This window comes from Sminthopsis crassicaudata, chromosome 1 (genome assembly GCF_048593235.1).
Source record: "Sminthopsis crassicaudata isolate SCR6 chromosome 1, ASM4859323v1, whole genome shotgun sequence".
In the NCBI taxonomy this organism is placed as follows: domain Eukaryota; kingdom Metazoa; phylum Chordata; class Mammalia; order Dasyuromorphia; family Dasyuridae; genus Sminthopsis; species Sminthopsis crassicaudata.
The window spans coordinates 45,747,837-45,768,163 of record NC_133617.1 but is presented as its reverse complement, the minus strand read 5'-3'; the positions used below and the strand labels follow the sequence as shown (position 1 = coordinate 45,768,163).

Genomic DNA, 20,327 nt, shown 5'->3' with positions numbered 1-20,327 from the left:
AACAGATCTGTTGCCAACTCATGCCAGAAAAATGAGAATGTGAGCCCCCTGGGGAAAAGGAGGTGCCAAAGGACTGGGCCCCACTGGCTTAAAAGGCCCCAAATAGAGTCCACATCCCCAAAGAAAGCTAAGGCCTGATGGTAAAGAGTGTGGCTGCTGAGTTTTCTTCATATAGTAGCTCCTTGCATTTTAAAATCCCAAAGCATCTCAACAGGTGGTTTGGAGTTATACTGGCAGAAATGGAAAGTTAAGGGACCTAGCAGCTAAACAAGATGAGGCTCAAGTTTAAGCCTGAGCCTTCTGGGAAGCTCACCTGTGTGGGTGGTATTTGGGGTGTGGCAGGAGATATGTGCAAGCCCAGGAGTATGTACATGCCCAACATGTATCACATCTGGTTCTTTGTGACCCGGGGACCATAGCATGCCAACACTGTGTGTGTGTGTGTGTGTGTGTGTGTGTGTGTATCTGTGTGTAGGGGGTGTTCTTGGCAAAGATACTGTAGTGGTTTGTTTTTTCCTTCTCCAGTGGATCACCTTTTGTGATTTAATAATTTAATAATGATTTACCTATCATTTACAAAATGCTCAGTGACAGACTGATCCCACAGAAGGCTGAAGGGAGCTAAGTCAAGTTGAATGCTTTCCAGAGCTGGACCACAGATATGTGCAAGGGATGGTTGATACAGAATGTGGCAGGATTCAGAGTTGGACAGGGATGTGGGGGCGAAGTGAGTGATGGTGGTGGTGATGGTAGTGAAGTGAAAGCCCCGACCACAGCAGGCCAATCAGGACTTTGTCTCAGAGTGTTTTGAAAGGCAAGGGGTGGCCACCAGGGAGGGTTCTTGGTAGTGAAGATGGCAAGCATTTATGTAGCCCTTTGAGATTTGTAAAGTTAATCTCCTTTTATCCTCAAAACAACTATAAGGAGTAGATGCTATTATTCTCATTTTGCAAATGAGGAAACCCAGACAGAGAAATGTTAAGTGACTTGCTTAGAACTATACAGTCAGGATTCGAACTCAGGATTCAAATTTCTGCCTCTTAACTCCAAAACTCTATCAAATACACAATCTAGCCACTATGGAGGAAAGAAACTATGGAATGGGGAGGGGCCTTGGAGTGGGGACATTCAGAATAGGATGCTGAGGGCACACACTAGAGACAGTCAACCAGCAATTATTACCTACTATGTGCCAGGTATTGTGTTAATAGTTGGGGATGCCAAAATAAATAAATATAGACAGAAAACCAGTTCATAATCTCAAAGATCTCACAGTCTAGTATGGGAGACAACATGCAAACAATTATGTAGAAATAAGATTTGCATAATGTCCCCAAAATCTCAGTGGAGCTTTAATCGTTGAAAGCTTTAAGCTGAACTAAAACTTGTGGGACACCCACCTTTAGACTGAAATAAATGAACGGGGGTATGCATTGGGAATGGGTAGGATTTTATTTTAGACTTGAAGGGAGACAGAGAAGCCAGGACACAGAGAAAAGGAGGAAGCATTCCAGATATGGAGGACAGCCTATTTAGCATACTGCCTGGCACATAGCAAGCCATTAATAAAATGTTTATTGGTAATTAGGTGGTGAAGTGAATAAAGTGCCTGACCTGGAATTAGGAAGCCTGAGACATTTGACTTCAGACATTTACCTGCTGTTTTACCCTCAACCTCTGGCTGCTTCAGCTAGGAGGATAATAATAGCATCTATCTCCCAGGCTTGTTGTGAGTATTAAATGAGATAATTATGAAGTGCTTAACACAGTGCCTGGCACATAGTAAGGGCTGCATAAATATTAGCTACTGAAATAAATATCATTAACTAACTGAAATGCTCAGATTTTGAAGATGGGATATGTTACTTGTGAACAATTCAGTTCAATAAGTATTAAGAGCTTGCTATGTGAAAGCACTGTGCTAAGTAAGCACTGGCCATACAAAGTCAATCAGTCCATATTAAACCTAACTACTCTAGGTATCTGGCACTGGGGTTACAAAAGAAGGCAAAAGACAGTGAGTCTAATGACCAGCCAAGAGGCCAATATAAAAGTATGTAAGAGTGTGATACCCTAAGGGAAGTATGGAAGGCAGGGAGAGGAAGGAAGGAAGGAAGAGAAGTAGGAAGAGAGAGGAGAGAGGGAGAAAAGGAAGGAAAGAAGGAAGGGAGGGAAGGAGGGGAAAGAGGGAAGGAGGGAGGGAGGAAAAGAAGGAAGGAAGGAAGGAAGGAAGGAAGGAAGGAAGGAAGGAAGGAAGGAAGGAAGGAAGGAAGGAAGGAAGGAAGGAAGGAAGGAAGGAAGGAAGGAAAAGAGGATGGGAGGGAGGGAGGAAGGGAGGAAAGGAGGAAGAGAGGAAGGAAGGAAGGAAGAAAGAAAGGAAGGAAGGAAAAAAGAGAGGATCTTTGGATCCTTGAACCCTCCCAAGACATCTTGGGGTTTACTGGCTAGATTTCTTTTTTAAAGACCAGGCTTAAACCAAAGCTACAAAGAATTCTCATTGATTGGTCACCAATAGGTCCTTGGCCAAATCCCTTTCGGTCATTTTTTAGATGCTGATTGACTGATTGTAAGTTGCTTTGGACAGAAACCGGGTAGGGCTTCCCCTGCCATATAGATTAATTTGTTTAGATTTTTTTGATTAGGTGTAAGGAGATCCTTTGCTTCAGTGGCTACCCAGCTTTAATCACTGAATGGGTGTCGCCTCATTCAGACTGAGACCCGTTGAAGATCGTAGCTAAAAAAGGCTCCGGTCTGGACGCAGGAGGGTAAAGTGAGGTAGTGACCTGGCCCAGCCCTGCCTCTCTGAAATCCGGTTCACGTGCACGTCACGGCATCCCGTCCCTGATGTCATGATCCTCTTGGAGAACCACGGACAACAAGACACTGGATTGCGGAGTGCAGTAGGGAAGGCTGGAAAGGCAGGAGGGGGACCCTGGATTAGGTTTCTGGAGGTGATGGGGGCACTACAGTTTGGCAGATGTAAACAGCTCAGCATCCTAGCTCGGTTTCCCCATTCCTAACCGATGCGTGTGTTGCGCGGATGGGAGGGGAGCTGGCACAGAGCCAGCTCGGCTCCAAGAGGGAGCCGCCCTTCCTCCCTTCCTCCCTCCCACTCACTCACACGCTCCAGAATTCCCCAGAGCTCCAGGGGCACAGAGCCCCGCCCCCAGGGCGGGGCCAGATCTAGTCCCTCCCCCTCACAACTACGTCACTTTGCCCCACCCCCTTCGTCACTCACTCGGCTCGCGAGCTTCGCCAGGAGGCGGGAGCCCCGGCCTGTGGGCGGGGCCGGCGACGGGGAAGTTTGTCCCCGGTCGCGCGCCGTCCATGGCCAGAGCGCCTGCGCTTCTCCGGTGGCGGCAGCCGGGGACGGAGCCGAAGCGTGAAGAGGAGGCGGCAGCGGCGGCCACAGCGGCAGCGGCAGCGGCGGCGGGAAGCGGTGGAAGACAGGAGACGGCCCAGGCTCGGCCTCGAGGGATGGCGTTCCGGCAGGCGCTGAAGCTGGCGGCTTGCGGACTGGCGGGGGGCTCCGCCGCTGTGCTCTTCTCGGCCGTGGCCGTGGGGAAGCCGCGCGGAACGGGCGCCTCGGACGCGGAGTCCCGGTGGGCCAGCCCGGAAGCCCCGACGTGGGCAGAGCGGGTGCGCCCCGGGCCCACTCGCGGCGTGTGGGACAGTAACTGGGACAAGTAAGGAGAGCGGCACGAACCCCTTCCTCCCTTGAGCCTCAGTTTCCCCATCTGTAAAGGAGCGGGCCCCGTAGCCCCGAGATCACTTCCTAGATACCAAAACACCGTGAACGTTCCTAGGGGCGATCCCGGAGGGTTCCCGGGGGAGAGGGAGCCGGGGATGACCCTTTCGAGCGGGAGATGAGGGACCCGCCCAGATAAAGCCCGAGGTGGTGCGGGGGCGAGCTCACCCCCCTCTCCCTGAGGCTCCCTGAGAAGGGACTGCCGGGAGCTGCCTCCTGGGTTGTGGATAAATACCTTTAGCTAGTGTTGTATTAAGCGCACTACTGTGTGCCGAGCATCTCGGCTTCGCTGCCAGAATGTGATTTTGATCTGTATTAAATTGAGAGGGGGCGACCTGACTGTGACTTTTGGGAAGGGACAGTCTGACGCCGACCTTTATTAAATCCAGAAGGAACATCAAAAGAAATGTTTTTTGAGCTCAGGAGAAAGGAAGTCCTAAGTAATGGTAAGGATGCTTGAGGAGGGGGTTTAAAAGGAACTCCTTGTTTTTCAATCCTGCCCTCCAGCCTAATTCTACCTTAAGGGGGTGGTGGGCTCGGCATAGTTACCTAGGAACACATTTTCACACCTTTACCCCTAAGCCAGAAAAGGAACATTTATTAAACACCGACTGTTTGCAAGCTCAAGCCGATCAACATTTATTTCAGCACCTACTATGTGCTGGACACTCATGCTAAGTTCAGGGAAGACAAAGATGAAAAAAGTCCATATTCTTGTTGTTGAGCTGACAACCTAGTGTTACACCTCCAAACCAAGGAAGACTTCGGTTCTGGCTGGAACCTGGGAGGGTTTTTCAGGGACGGTTCTTGTGAGTTGGGCACAATTAAGCAGCTTTAGCATCCTAGGGAGATGTCCAGAGAAGAGCAGGACAGAGGGAGGGGGCAGCGGGCACATGGGCACCAGCATGGCTGAAGCCGATTTAGCAGCCGGTTTAAAGCTGGGGATTTGTGTGACTGACAAGAGGAAATTGGCAGAGCTCGGTTGGCCTGGTACAGGCCCTGCACCCACTCCTCAGGGCTGCACAGTCAGAGGATCTATCTTCCCTTGCCAGGTCTTCTGTGGAGGGAAGGCAAGAAGGGTAAGAGGTGTCCCAGTCCTGGAACAGGGTTTAATGTGGAGTGTTTCTGGAGACTCTGTAGCCCCCCCCCCTTACTTCTCCCCCTCCTTTTAGCTTTTGCTTCTGACCTTTTTCATAATTAGCCACCTCTCTGTGCCCTAGGCAACTCCCTGGGCCTGTGTTGTATGAATTCCTGATGGTGTGTGTGTTAGAGAGGAGGGAGTTAGTGCTTTGTTAATGAGCTCATGAAATTACAGGTCTGAGAGTTTCCTGTATTGATGAACTGATAGACTCTGAGGTTGGGACCAAATAACATTTTATAGGCCCATCAGTGTTTACAACAAGCAAGTCAGCAAACCCTTCTTTAGAGGGACAGTCTGTGTTAGTGGTGAGGAAGAACTCAGTAAATTTTTTTTAATGGTTCTATAAGAGTTGGAAAGAACCTTGAGAATCTTATGAGGTTGGTAAGCTGCATGGTGAGTAGACCACTCACCCTGTAGTCAGAAACCTAAGTTGAAATCCAGCCTCAGTTTCTTTCTCTATAAAATGGGAATAATAATAGCACCTACTCCCTAGCTTCTATGAAAAAATACAGTGAGAGAAATTTGCAATATTTTGTTAAAACTAAGTCATGGTAGTGGTACCTGGCTGTTATTATTATCTGAATGTACAAATGAGGAAGTGGAAACCTCAAATAAAAGTAGGGCCCTGTGCTTGGGCAGCACAGAGAAGAAATTCCCTTATCAGGAAAAGACAGAGCGTACACCCAGAAAGTGACTTTAGACTTTATCTAGTCTAATCCCCTCATTTTACAGATGAGGAAACTGAAAACTTGTCCTCCAAAGAAGTAAATGATTTGGCCAAGATCACAGGTGGGTAGGAGTGACAAACCAGGATTTATAGGCTAGAAGTATAATAAATCAATTTCCATTTTTAACTAGAGTTTAAATCTTTTCTGATCAGATTAAAAAAAGATCCTGGATCTTGTCTTCTGCAGCTATGTCTAATTCTAGTTTGTTTTATAAAACTAAGTTCAAAGCTATGATAGTACTTACACTGGAATTTACTTTCATAAATCTGATTTAAAAAAAAATCAACTATTTTGACTCTAAACTTCGCTCTAAAACGGAATGAGCTTTTTTTTCCCCCCCAGAAAGAAGTTATGGTGTCCATTGTTGTGTCTTGTTTTGTTTTTAATGGAAAAACTCAAATCGACTAAAACCTATATAAGTATATTTACTTAATAAGAGTTTATGGGATTGGGGCACTCAGCTGCTTAGCTTCATCAACTTTCTTATGTTTAACTACTTAGATACCAAGTTTTTAATTCATGAATAATTTGTCAGTCTGAAAGTGGGACACATACTTCTCTCTTTTTTTTTTTTTTTTTTTATAACTTTTTATTGACAGAACATATACATGGGTAATTTTTTACAACATCATCCCTTGCACTCACTTCTGTTCCGACTTTTCCTTTCCTTCCTTTTACCCCCTCCCCTAGATGGCAGGCAGTCTTATACATGTTAAAAATGCTATAGTATATCCTAGATACAATATATATGTGCAGAACCATACAGTTCTCTTGTTACACTAGAAGAATTGGATTCAGAAGGTAAAAATAACCTGGGAAGAAAAACAAAAATGCAAGTAGTCCACATTCATTTCCCAGTGTTCCTTTTCTGGGTGTAGCTGATTTGGGACACACACTTCTTAAAATATACTTAGAGGGGAATTATATGGAAAGTCACAGTATAACATGTCTTCTTTTTGAAAATCAGGCGAGAACCCCGGTCACTTATCAACTTGAGGAAAAGAAGCACAGAAACTGGTGAGGAGGAGATAACATCCAAACTTGATAACCTCAAAGCCAGAGCCACTCGCCACATCTTCCTGATCAGGCATTCGCAATATAATTTGGATGGCTCCCTCGATAAGGATCGAACTCTGACTGAATTGGGTACGTGGGCCTTCAACCCACAGTCCTATTGGGCTCTTGCTTATGATGAACCTTGTTTTCCGGAGGAAAGCTTCCTGGCTAATGAGGATGCTAATATGTGCATCTATGACCTCTTTGTGCAGCTTCTTCAAACCTCCCTCAGGACTGTCTTGTTCTTTGGGAATGGCTCAGGTTTATTCTCAGATGAGTGGACCTCCATCCATATAACTTAAACTCAGATTTCTACATGCAGGTCCAATTCAGCAGGCATTTGTTAGTTAAGTACCTCCTCTGGACCACGCTTCTAAAACATTAACTTTACAAGTACAGATATGAAGTAACCCTTGTAAGTCACAGCCACATTCTATCCAGGGCACACAATGAGCACAAGGAACTAGGGATTCCACAGTGTATGGAACATTCCTAGGAGCCCCACAGTATGAGCTGGTTTCCTTACCTTCCAAGGGCAAGCTCAGGGATGCAGTTACTACTACAGTGGAGCTGAGTTCAGCTAGGCGTATATAAAAAGGAGCTCGCTTTTCCCAAGAGCCTTTTCAAAAGATTTGGTATGTGGGTCACAGCTCGCATTGTGCAGATGTTCAGGTTTAACAATGAAAGGTTTAGCGACTGTAGTGCTTGTGACGTCAGGTGAGTCAGGTGTCGTGAGGAGTAACCAAGTCTAGATAACCAGATCAGATATTTTCCTTTGCACATGTTCAAAAAAGAAAACATCCCAAACTTGGTTCTGTTTTGGCTGTGTTTGCTGACAGACTCAAACAGAACTCTAAAATCTGTTTCCATTTTCAGGTCGTGAACAGGCTGAACTGACTGGTTATCGATTAGCCAGTTTGGGTGTGAAGTTTGATAAGATTGTGCACTCTTCCATGACCCGGGCCATAGAAACAACTGACATCATCTCCAAACACCTGCCAGGTAAGTGACTCCAGTCTGTCTTGACCCAATTTTTGCGTACCTATTTGTGGCCTGTGCCTTGGGATGGAGAGTTAATGAACCTAACATAGGCTATTCTTCTGACTCAGTATTGCTGTTCCATAAATTTTTTTTTCCCCTTTTTCTGAGGCCTGGGATTAAGTGACCTGCCCATAGTCTCGCAGCTAGGAGACCAGATTTGAACTTGGGTCCTCCTGAATTCAGGGCTGGTGCTCTATCCACTGCGCCACCTAGCTGCCCTGTTCCTAAATTAATGTAAAACATTGTATAACTCCAAGGCATAAGTAACATCCTTGTTAAAGATGCATAATTAATAATAACTAGCCGGTGGTGCTTTCAAGTCAGGGATGTTCACTGAGCCTGTTGTTTTGTGAGGGGAGGAGCTATTATCCTCATTTCAGGAGCTGCTGGTTGTCTGCCGAGGTGACTTGGCCAGGTATCAGAATTTGGAAGCATTGGAAGCAGGATTGGAATCTTGGGCTCTTGGACCTCTCGGTCTATTTCCACTGTTGGCTGGACTGAACTGTTGGCTGGACTGAACTGCTTATTTCATGTGGTTGTATTGAGATCTGTGCATGGGTTTCTTAGGGATCATCAGATCTCTCCTGAATGAATATGTCCAAGCATTCCAGAGTATAAAGGCATGCAACCTGGACATGCTAGTTTCTGTTCCATTTCCAGCTAAACAGTTACTAGCATTACTTGGTTCTTTGTGCTTGAGGAAGGGTTGGCCCTTTGTGCCATGTTTGTGTTGTCTGGAATAATTGGTACTGCTCTTACACCGCAGGCTCGAGGTTAGTTCCTTGGGGTGCGAAAGGCCTGTAGCCTTAGCCCAGGAATCTTCTCTAGACTTCTTTCAGCTGGCTGAGGTCCCTCAGAGACATCAGTCCCATACCCCAGTACCATCACCGTGACAAGGACACTTCCTTTCTCTGCAGGAGTCAACCGAGTCAGCACCGACTTGCTACGGGAAGGTGCTCCCATTGAACCCGACCCTCCTGTATCTGACTGGAAGCCAGAAGCCCGGGTAAACGAAATCACCCCCCCCCTCTCTCTTTTTTTTTTTCTGGATGGCTTTTAGTCTACAAGTAGATGTTTACATGGAAAACATTCCTTTGAGCAGCAGAGATGAGGCTTTTACCCCAGGAGTGTCTCTTCTCCGTTTTCATAGGTATCTGATCGTGTTTCTTCCAGGGTCCCTATCCCACTCCCTCCTCTTAGATCGGCCCACCTCGAGACTGGGCTTTTTTATTCCTCATCCAAAGGTCAGAGGGGGGCGTTGGTGCCGGACATCTTGTTAACAGTCTGTGATTCCCCACTGTCTGCCCTTAGCAGTATTACGAGGATGGCGCCCGTATCGAGGCTGCATTTCGGAACTTCATCCACCGCGCAGACGCCAAGCAGGAGGAGGACAGCTATGAAATCTTTGTATGTCATGCCAATGTCATCCGCTACATAGTCTGCAGGTAATGGCAGGAGCGACGAGTGTTGAAGTTCTTTTATATTTTATTTCTACACATCTAAATGTCACTGTGGATAAGACACTGGGCCTGGAGTCAAAGCCCTGGGTTTGAACCTTGCCTTGGACACTTACTAGATAGGTGACTCTGGGCCAGTCATGTCACCTTATCTGTGTACCTCCGTTTTTTTCTCTGTAAAATAAGGATCATCATTTCTACCTTGCAGGATTGCCCTAAGGATCAAATAATTTTTTTTTAAAGCACCTGGCATGTAGTAGGTGTTATATAAATTCTTATGCCCTTTTTCCTTATAGTGTATCCCAAGAGTCTAAGCTTAAAACTTTTACTAAGGTTTTTGGAGTATCCTATATGAATCCATGGTGGTCACCAGTTCTTATGTATCCTTAGCATGTGTCTTTGGTTTGTAATTGATTTTTCATAAAAAATGGTGATTCATAAGCATCTGAGTAAGGAATCTAGAAAAGTACAATGGAGAAAGGCAGCTTTAGTGGCATAAAGCATTAAAAATGCTGGCTCTGCCTGTGTGACACTGGCAAGTCACTTGACTTCTCTTGGTCTTAGTTTCCTGATCTGTTAAGATGAGTGGCTGGAATAACTTTTGAAGTTCGTTCTAGCACCCAGTCAAAAGGAATTGGATTTTAAATTTATTTTTGAAATTATTTCTCAATGAACAAAGATCCATTTTTCCTTCCTCCCAATTGAAAAAAAGAAAAACAAAATTCCAATAGCAGATTCCTGAATTGGACATGGCCAAAAATATCTTTGTCTATTGGGTAGCCCGATTCCATATGTTATATCTTCTCAGAAGATGCCTTCATGTTGAATTACATTTGCTAAAGCTTTGGTTTAGGCCTTCATTTTAAATTTGGGGTGGAAAAGTCACCTCACATCAGTATATTGTGTCAGAGCAGTTCAGGACAGGACTGTCATTAGTGTCTAGTCTGGATGCTCTCATTAGACTGAACATTTTCTTCCTACACTCAGCCCTGGGTGTTTTGGAGAAAACACTGGCTTAAAAAGAAGCCACCCTATTAGCTTCTTTACCTTAAAAACTATATAAAGTCCTGCTTCTTTTTATTATCCTTGTTCAGTTTTTCACTAAAAACAAATGAGGGACAGAATCCTACTACTCGAAGCCCCAAAACATTTAATACTATCTTAGTTCCTTACCTCTATTTCATGCCTCCTTCCAGCTCAGGTTAATTCCTTAAGCTTTTTAAGTTTTTATGTGGTTGTTTCAGCATTTTATGCTGTTTCGGGGTCAGTATCCTGGAGGGGAAGAGAATGCTGACATGGGAGCTAGAAGATTTGGGTTCAGATTTCCACTTGCCCATTTATGAGATTCCTCCCAGCAAGTTCTAAATGTGATCTATGATCTCATGCCTGAAATCATTTCAAATTGTCTTTTCTTGTATTTGTATTTTTATGATGCCATGTTAACATGCTGTAATTTTTTCACATACACTATTACTGTCCACCTCTTTCACTGTTGAAAAGCAGTTGCCATTGTTGTGCGTTTCCATATTGCTTTTCAAAGGATATATAAGGTTTGAGTTCCTCCTTCCCCCCCATAAGCAGTGTTTTAGAATGGTCTCAGTAGTGTTAATAACTTATTATTTCTTGGCAATTTTTATCCATGTGCATGCTGCTCTGCAGGGTAGAATCTGGGGGAAGGGGTGAGAAGAGAACTTAGCATAAAACATGGGCTAATGGTTCTACCACTTTCCTTTTCAAGAGCACTACAGTTCCCTCCAGAAGGCTGGTTGCGGATGTCCCTTAATAATGGCAGTATAACCCATCTGGTAATCCGTCCAAGTGGAAGGGTGGCACTAAGGACTCTGGGGGACAGTGGATTCATGCCCCCTGACAAAATCACCCGCACTTGAACGCCCATCTTAGCAGTCATCAGCTGCGTGTCCATTCATCCAGACTCGTCTTTGTTTGTAATGTTTGGCTAGAATGCTGCATCTTCAAAAGTATTTGGATTTCCCTCCTGTTTTTCCTTTGCTGGCTATCCTTCTGTCCTGAAGAGATGAAACCGTGCTTAAATGCTGCATTTCTGTCAAAGGCCTTACTGGCCAGGGAGGATGAAGACACCACTGGGACAGATAAGACGTCACAGGGTTCAGAAGGCTCTGGATATAGAGATATTGCCTCTCTTTGACCAAAGCTTTTGTGTGTTTGAAGGGAATAAAGTAGGATAGGAGTTAGAAGTTATATATTTTCTATACATTTGGATGTAGCATGATGTTACAGATGTGCAAGTCACACATGAGTAAATTTTCATTATGAGATCTTGCCAACAGCTAAATTTCCTGCCATCTGAGTCAGTCTGTCCTTTTGAAACTAAAGCCTTCCTTCAGGTAGCAGTGTGCCGCACTGGTTACAGCTGCTTACAGTGGGGCAGTCTGGTGTGATCAATCATGCAGTTGAAGAAACAATTCGGCTAGTTCAAGTAATTCCTAGATCTCTAGATTATTACAACTTAATTCATTTTTCAAAACACAGGTATTTAATATAAAACTTTCTCACCATTTTTCTAAGCCCTTACCACCTGGTTTTGAAAACCCATTTCTTAGCACAGTTCTAACTTGTAAAAGCTGCTGGGATGGATAACGAGACAGCTCCACCTCTCTGGCCTGCTCCTAGAAGAGCTGAGCTGTCCTAAGACTGTGAGATGAGATATATGTATCCTCTAGAATGAGGCTTGTTTTTGAGACAAGTCTGCTAGTACAGATACTTTTGTCCAGCTGAAGAAAAGCCACTGGTGTGTACCTAAGTTGAACAGTTTGACAAGTGTTTGGGGGGGGAGGAGGGAATGGCCTATTAGGTTTATAGTTCTTTTTTTAAACAAAGGTCTAATACAAGAAAAGATTATCTAGTTAAAGATCTGTTAATGGCCCAAACTAAGTCTTTGCTTAACATCAGAACTGGGGTGCCTCTGGTTGTTGCTAATTAATGTCTTATACCAATTAAGGATTCAGTCACCAGTAACCCTTAAGTGCTTTGGGGTATTTAGACAAAAAGTGTCTGTTCCAAATAATCTTTGTCCACAGATGTCTTAATTCAGGTAAAACAAGGTGGTAGGAAAATTACTGTGAAAGTGGTTGAGATTTTACTGCAATCAATCAATGCAAACAATTGGGATAACTTATCATTTTATCTATCAACTTTTTTAACGTTTACACAATAAATTGTTTTTATTTTATTGGTGTTACTCATTTGATTTTGTGTTCTTTTCCAATGTCTGAATTGGTAGCTCCCATGAGAAGGCTAATCTAATCAATTAGTGCTTTGCTGTGTAGTTTTTTCAGAGCTCCCAGAGAATTACATAGAAGCAATGGGAACATTGTTAGTTAACAGTAATACTGAAGACACCAAAGAATTGTACCAGATGACATATTCAGAGCTGTAAAGGACCCTAGAAATTTATTTACTCCAACTTCTTTTGGGGCATTTACGTTAGGAGTGTGATATGCTATCCCAGAATCATTTGCCTTTTAGGGAATTACAAAACTTGGTAAATCAAGACCATCTCAAAGCTGAGACATATCTTCTGCAACCCTAAAGCACTAAATAGTAGTAGTTAGACAGGGAGGAAAAAAGGTTTGGTTTTTTTATCCTTATGGACTATTTAAAAGGGTCATCCACATGCTCATAACCATTCATCCATCCCATGTCTCCCAATCACACTTTCATTACAACAACTTAACTGCTTGAATATTTTTTTTCCTAATGAAGTTTAATGCATCCCAATAGTTTTCATACAGTTTTCCTTTGCAGCAGTGCCTATCTATCTCAGTTCCATTTGCACATAAAAGTACCTGTTTCATGGCATATGAGTCAGACATTTCATAACCTCACAAACACCAAAGAAATTTACAATGAAATTCTTCCCTTACTCATTTAATACATGGTGATGTGTTTCAGCTCATACCAAAATTATCTTTGTTCTGTCTGGGTTAGAACATTTAAGCATTTTACAAAAAATATAGTAACTAAAAATAGCAAATGAATCCATCAGCATTTTATTATCTTGAATGCTTTCTAAACCAGGGCTTAAAATGTTAAGAAACTGTCCAAAATTAGGAATATCATGAGCTAAAAATAATTTATTTCATTAAGTGGTACAAAGCATTATGATATAAAAAGTGGTCTAACTTAGGACACCTGATGAATCAATGTGCCAACTTGCTATGTAGCAACGTTTTTGTTTTTGTTTTTTTTTTTTACATCAGTAAAGAACATAGTATAAACATATGAGAGAAGACCATATTGAATCTAGGAAAAATCATCTGAAAAACACTGACCAAGAAAAAATAGACACTGTAATTTTTATTTCCATTTTTATGTATAAAAGAAAAGTTAATAATACAAACACCTTAGTATACTGGCTAGTGTTAACAGGTAGTCAGTGTAGAGAAATCTCCCTTCACTGTGAATGCAATAACAGTATTTTGTTCCTATTTAGAATGATGCTCTCTTAAGAGGACACATGACTTCCACCTACTTACTGCCCAGATTATCTTGAACACAATGAAATAAACAACTGTAATCTTTACAATTTCATAATCTACAGCCTGATTACAAAACTCAGCTCCTTCTCTAGTCGTCATGCAGAAGTAACAGCCTCTCACATCTATTTCAATTGAAAACTTCTATAAAGGAAATAAACACCTTAAGTACTCAAACTTAAGATGTCAGTTTATACTTTTAAAAAGTCAAAAAACTGTGTTCTTTTTTTTTTTTTTTTTTTTTAAACAAAAGGCACTATTAAGCTCACAAAAACATGAAGAGCAATTCTGGAGGTCATATGCAACCTCCATTGTATTCAGAAGAGGGTACGGTTTGCATGAGGAGCCTCAGTTGGAGACAGCAGCAGTCTTCAGAAGCTATATTAAACTTCAGTTACGTTTTGCTGCTTCTAAAACTGTAGAGAGAGATTTCTACTAATACTCTTTGTACTCACTTGAGGGCTAAGCCAAGAGAAACTGCCAAGAGAGAAGGGCCCAGCTCCTGCCCTCTTATAACATGGCAGTGCACACACTTCTGCCAAATGAACCAGTGGCCTCCTTCCCGAGGCTAAGGCACAGGAGATGTTTGCCACTGCAATCTTCTGAGTCGACTTCCCAGCGAAGAAACTGGTTGGGGGATTTCTTTAGCCCACAGAAGGGGTCACACTAAGCTGGACTACAAAACCCCTGCTGGTTAAGAAGGGCGGTAAGTTATTGCTAGGGTTCTTGGTATGATTACTTCCATTAGTTTTCACAGGGAAAAAGCCCAGTTTTTAACCAAGTCAATTTTTTTAAAGCTCCCAGTGAACCAAAATTATCAGCATCTCAGACACTGATGTTTACAAGAAAGAATTATAATGGTTTTCATTTAACATCTTAAGAGTGTTGTGTTAGCCAGAGAGGTGTTTCTCTCCCATCATGTAATAAAAATTCAAAGCCCAAAAGCTACCAAACATTTTCTTTTTATGAACAAAAATGGGTAAAAAAAAACTAACAAAAAGTGAAGTTGAGTTAGAGGACTGCTAACTCTCACCTAGTGCACTGGATTCCCTGACATTCAGTCACCTGCTTAGATATTTAGCTGTTCTTTGCCATGGTGATCATGTAAAAGTGTCCGCCAGGTAAAATGGATTATCATTTTGTTCTATTTAAAGATCCTCATTTTCATTAAGAATCACTAATTAAGATAGTCTGAATTTGTCACTGCTTTACCAGAAAGGATTATTTAAAAACTTTTCTCTGAGTTAACACTTTGCTAACTCACAAATCAACAGTATTCTAACTGGGAAAATAAACAATATATATTTGCATTTTTTTTTTTTAAAAATTGTACATTTGTCCTCTGTAAACGAGGATTAATAAATAATCAGAATACATTCTTTTGTGTTATTTCAACAAAACTTTCATGTGCCTCCCCACTTTAAAAAAAAAACCAAAAATAATGAAAAATTAAATGGGGTCCCCAGCAGAAAAGTCTCATCTTCTACAGGGAAGGCGGTTCTGGAGGGTGACCTAACTTTAATACCAAGTTTGCATATGCAGGGCTGTACCGTCCAGGGCTCCCCAAACTAGGTGAACATGAAGAATTGCCATATTTTCCAGGGCTGGAGCACACAGAGCTTCTTGGTGAACCCAAAGTTGAACACTGGGATCTGAGTTTTTCTTTCAATGCAGGGCTTGGCCAGCTATGGAGGGGAGGAAAAGAAGGGAATGTTAACTATATTTTGCAATTTGTAGTGAATGGAGGGAAGGTAGCACAGAAACAAACATGTAGACTTTGGGCCTCGGCATCGCAGAAATGATCTGCAGACACATCAACAAGCAGAAAAAAAAGGAAGCCTACCAAGTGCCAACAATGCTAACTCTCCGAAGTCCTTTAGTTCTCATGTGCAAGAGTGAAGATGTTAAGTGCTTTCATTATAGAAAAGGTGTTCCTAATGACTTATGGCATCAAGAATGAGCAGGAATGGGTCTGGGTCATTCACAACCCTATTCTTTGGCATGACAGGGGATCAGTGGGAAAGCTGGAGCTGGGAGGGACCAGAGACTGGCACAGCCAACTCCCTCATTTTGTCTACAAGAAAATTCAGGCTTCAAAGAGATTAAATGACCCAGGCCTCAGGCTCTAGGCATAGCTCTTTTTAATGGATGTCACTCTGCATCCCGGCTTACCTACTGCCCACAATGTAAAACATGTCACTTTTGCTGCAAAGGCAATCTACAAAAACCACCACATTTTACAACCTTAGGATAAGGCTTGGGACTAATTCTGTAATTTTACTGGGATATAGCAAGGCTGGCATGAACTCTTTGCAACTATAGTTTTAGACTAAAGGAAAGTTGTCCAGAGTCATATAACCAGCCACAAAGTGGGCTTGCACATAGCTATTCCTGATCCCAAGGCTGTCTCCTCTATTTAAAACAGCAAATGCAATTTTAAACAGTGCAATTATTCAGTTAGACTTTAGATATGTAGATGGCAATTCAAAGCCCATTCAAACAGGCAACTACAAAGAATATCTAAATTTGTACATTAAATTTTTGCTAATACCTTTGCCTTTCTAAAGCAGAAAAGGATTGAACAATATTCTTCCATTTGTTGATAGCAGGATATTTCTGAGGATCAATGTCAACACGCTCTATAGCTGCTAAAACATCCCGGTCCAGTTTGGTTGGCTTTTCTCTAGAAAACAAAATAAACAATGGAAAAAACAACAAAACAGTCCCGAATCTCATTTTTGTTTTCTAACTGGATTAATAGTAGTAGATTTAGCACTTTTTATTCAAGAATCAGTATGCATCAGGGGACAGCTAGGTGGCGCAGTGGATAGAGTACCAGCCCTGAATTCAGGAGGACCCGAGTTCAAATTTGGATCAGACACTTAACACTTCCTAGCTGTGTGACCCTGGGCAAGTCACTCAACCCCAGCCTCAAAAAAAAAAAAAAAAAAAGAATTAGGATGCATGTAAATTGATTGGCTATATGCCAACAGCTTCTTTCCATGAGGAAGAAGCTATGATATAGTCATTCCAAACCATCTGATGAGGGGATCACAGCCAAGGCCACTCTATATTAGAGCTATAGTCCTGACTATGTGGCAGCAAGGCTAATTTGACCCCAATGAGGGATAACCAAACTGGTCAAGAGCGTTGGCAGGTGGATGTTTTCCTTCAAAAGCCACATGGTGACTTTTCAGGTACTGCCATCTGACTGTACTTCAAGCTATTCTTGTTTGAGTTATCCCTTAAACGTAATTTTATATGAACTCTAGATATTTTATGAAAGTGTAATTAAGCCCAATGGATGATTAACATAAAGTTAAAACTTTCTCCTTTTCCTTCTTAGGAAAGATTTAAAATAACAAAACAAATATAAGGTGTAAATGGTCAGAAAGGATTTTAGTAAAGGGACAAGGTACACTGTATGTACTGAGTAGTTAAAATTCATACCCTTGAAGAAAGAATCTCTTGGCTCTTTCATTTGGGGAAAACCATCTTGGAGGAGACTCTGATGAGAGGACGGAAGAGCCTAGCTGCATCTGAGCCTGCTGGGAGTCCCCATCTGGAGCATTGGAATCCAAGAACAATCTATCGATTTGAGGTGACATTCCTTTTCCTGTCCTCCTCTTGCCATTTCCAGACTTGCCTGCTGTAGTAGCATCTTCTTCCAACAAGCAGTTTGCCTTTATTTGATTTGCATAGATCTGATCTACCTCGTCTCTAGAAATTTTGACTTGATTCATTCCTGAAGTCAGAATTCTCTCATCATCAGTTTTTGCCATAACTTGGTTTGTTTTCTCAAAAAACCTATTTCCTTGGTCTTGCAATGTTAGTTTGTCAAATTCTGTCATTAAATGGCAGACAGGTGAAAGCAAGCACTCCTCTCCACTCTGTGACTTCCGCTTTTCCCTACTGAGAATCCTGTCTTTACTGACAGGACTACAAAACCCATTTCTGTTGGAAGAACTTCCCTTCTCATAGTGTCGGCCAGGCAGGTGTGATGTATCTATTACTTTTGCTGTGTGTTCCATGGAGAGAATATCACATGGTGAGTCTCCAAAAGCACCAATGGCAGGCTCTTGGGAAACAAGTGGTTGGCAACTATTCCTGGCTGCATTCTGTCTGTTTTTAATTTCTTCTAGGCTCATGTCATCTTCTTCATCCAGAAATGCTCCCACAGAGATGGAGTTGCTGCATTTTTTACTCCTACCTGTGAAAAGTAAAGGGGGCAATTTAAAAAATGAACAATAGATATCCATTAGATTTTTTTTATCCATATGAGACAGATGATGAATAATTTTAATTTCTGTTATTTGTTTTTCTAAATACACATTTTGGTTATTTTAAAATGCCTATTGAACAAAATGAAAATAGCATTTTTGATTAAAAGGTGACCAACACAAATTAAGTCTATGAACTTATTAAGGCACTTTGCTAGAAATACATCAAGCACAATGTCAGACTGTATAAAGTATCACGTGAACCTTAGGTATTTCTAAGCTCACAGTCAGCAGTCATAAAAATTTTACCAGATCATATCAAAATCCTGTTGTCTCAACCTTCTTTCAGGTTATTTCTCCCTCAAATTTTCTTATGTCTCTGTGTGCATGTATGTGATGGGGAGACAACATCCTGTTACAAGGTTAAAATTTTATTATAATGAATGGATGACCAAAATCCCACTCCCAAGGATTTTCTAAAGTGTGGACTCAACCAGTAGGTGAAAAAAGGGTCATGTGAAAACAGGTGGAAAAACTTTTTAGCCATGAATAGACCAGAAAGGGAAAAAAGAAAGAGGAAAAGGAAAGAGTCTAGAATGAAGGAGAGGGGGATGGTGAGAAGAGAGATGCATATTACCAAGGGAGAGGATATGAGGGGAGAGCAGAATACTGCAAACAATTGTTTCAGTAACAAAGGCAACCTATTCCTACAGGAGGAGAAAAGTTGTCTTATGCAACTACCTTCATTTGTAACTCCCCTTCTAAGTTTCTGGCTGTGAGCTAATTTAGATGGACAGATATTTGAGATATCTGAAATGAGGGAAAGTATGAAACAGAAATTAAGCACACCAAGAATTGGGTCTGGACACAAACAACAAACAAATCAGGTAGTATCTATAAATACAAAGTTTGGAAAAGGCTGAGAAAGGACATAGACTCAATTTTCTAAGGAAACATATAAGTTGCCAAATCTATCCTCCCTCCTGGAAGACTGACTCTTTCTATGATATTCAGAGAATGGGTCATGATTAGTGTCTTCAAATGACTGAAGGACATCATGTGAAGGACTTATTGGGCTTGTTTCCCAAGAGTAGAAGAATAAAGAACAATGGGTAAAAGTTACAGAGGGAAATTTTGGCTCTCTATGGGGTTTTCCTCATGAGATGAGTGCACTGGTCATAAGAAATGTTCAAAAAGAGACTCTATACAATCAGGAATATTATAGAAGGGAATCCTGCATAAAACAGGAAGAGGCACTAAATGACCTAAGCTAAATTTCTTGAAATTGTTGAAAAAGGGAGTTATACCTATTTCATTACTATGGGTTTAACTTCTACAACAAATTAAACCTAAACACAATGAATAGAGCTTGATCAGGAGCAAAAGGACAAATAAGCAAATGTGCAAAAACACAAAACAAATATAAAAAGAAGAAATTATCTGCAAAGCTGACCCTGACAGGCCCTATGGGGTTAGATAGAGTCTGAAGTACTGCTAACTGTGATCAATGCATGGCATGCACTAAAATTCATACCTTATTTTGAATATATACTGATTATATAATCTATAAAGGCCATCAGAGCTACATATGAAGAAAATTTGAACCTTTCAGTGGCAGGGTAAAAGAAGGCCAAAAATGATTAGAAGAGGTAAAAATTACAGAAACATAATGATTGACTAATTTAAATGTCTCATAATAGTTTAAAATCAGGATGGCTCTTTTTTAAAACAGTGCTCAAACCATAAACATGTTTCTTACCAGAAGTATTATAAATTTTAGGTTTGTTGTAAGTCTCATTTTCTCCTGTTTCTTGGAGGCCTTTTTTGCTCATTTCAAGTTGACTAAGGTATTCTTCTAGTTTTTGTAGGCCCTCTTGGGAAGAAAGGTCAACAAAGGAGTCCAAAAACTCCCAGTACTCAACCCATGGAAATCCCAACTCATGGGCTAACTCCCTGTAATAAATAAAACAAAACAAAAAGAAAAAGCTTTTAAAAATTTAATGTGAGAAACATATACTTACTGAATAAAGAAATCTGAATTCTATCTAATTTTATCCTTAACTTGAACTCCAAGTATTTAATACTTTACATTAATAAAATCTTTTTTCCATCCAAGTCTAGTAGAGGAACATGAGGCAAACAAGTAAAGCATTCCATAAATCAGTGGGAAAAGACCTTAAACAAAATAATCAAAGGAATAAGTTTTTTTTAAATGGTTAAAAAGATTAAAAGAGTTAAGCATATTAAATAAAGGAATCCCTCTCCTAGTTATACAATGCACTGTTTGTCTATTATTTTTTACTATATATGTAAACTTTAAAAAAAAATTTTTTTCATTCCATTACAAGTTGGCAAAGTGAAAATTTTAACCTTTCCTTGAGCGCTTTTCACATCCACAAGTAAATAAAAATTTCTCATA

General features: G+C 41.5%; 2 protein-coding genes across 3 annotated transcripts in view; one reads left to right on the top strand and one right to left on the bottom strand.

Moving 5' to 3' along the window:
* Window positions 1-586: 586 nt before the first annotated feature.
* PGAM5 (PGAM family member 5, mitochondrial serine/threonine protein phosphatase) lies at window positions 587-12,382 on the top strand. 2 transcript variants are annotated; one of them, XM_074300342.1, is made up of 7 exons: window positions 587-727; window positions 2,711-3,686; window positions 6,585-6,763; window positions 7,550-7,675; window positions 8,632-8,720; window positions 9,029-9,159; window positions 10,910-12,382. In XM_074300342.1, the coding sequence occupies exons 2-7, from the start codon at window positions 3,328-3,330 to the stop codon at window positions 11,058-11,060; spliced, it is 1,035 nt and encodes a 344-aa protein (XP_074156443.1). In that variant the 5' UTR covers window positions 587-727; window positions 2,711-3,327; the 3' UTR covers window positions 11,061-12,382. The 2 variants fall into 2 exon arrangements, with proteins under 2 accessions (XP_074156443.1, XP_074156435.1); XM_074300334.1 differs by having other exon boundaries at window positions 604-727; window positions 9,026-9,159.
* A 1,519-nt stretch (window positions 12,383-13,901) lies between these two features.
* Window positions 13,902-20,327, bottom strand: part of ANKLE2 (ankyrin repeat and LEM domain containing 2) — a 28,295-nt gene continuing 21,869 nt past the window's right edge. Inside the window, exons 10-13 of the mRNA XM_074300267.1 lie at window positions 19,668-19,861; window positions 17,139-17,898; window positions 16,240-16,371; window positions 13,902-15,373 (exon numbers count right to left, since the gene is read on the bottom strand). Coding sequence (XP_074156368.1) covers window positions 15,172-15,373; window positions 16,240-16,371; window positions 17,139-17,898; window positions 19,668-19,861 — 1,288 coding nt within the window. The 3' untranslated portion in view covers window positions 13,902-15,171. The remainder of the gene's footprint in view (window positions 15,374-16,239; window positions 16,372-17,138; window positions 17,899-19,667; window positions 19,862-20,327) is intronic.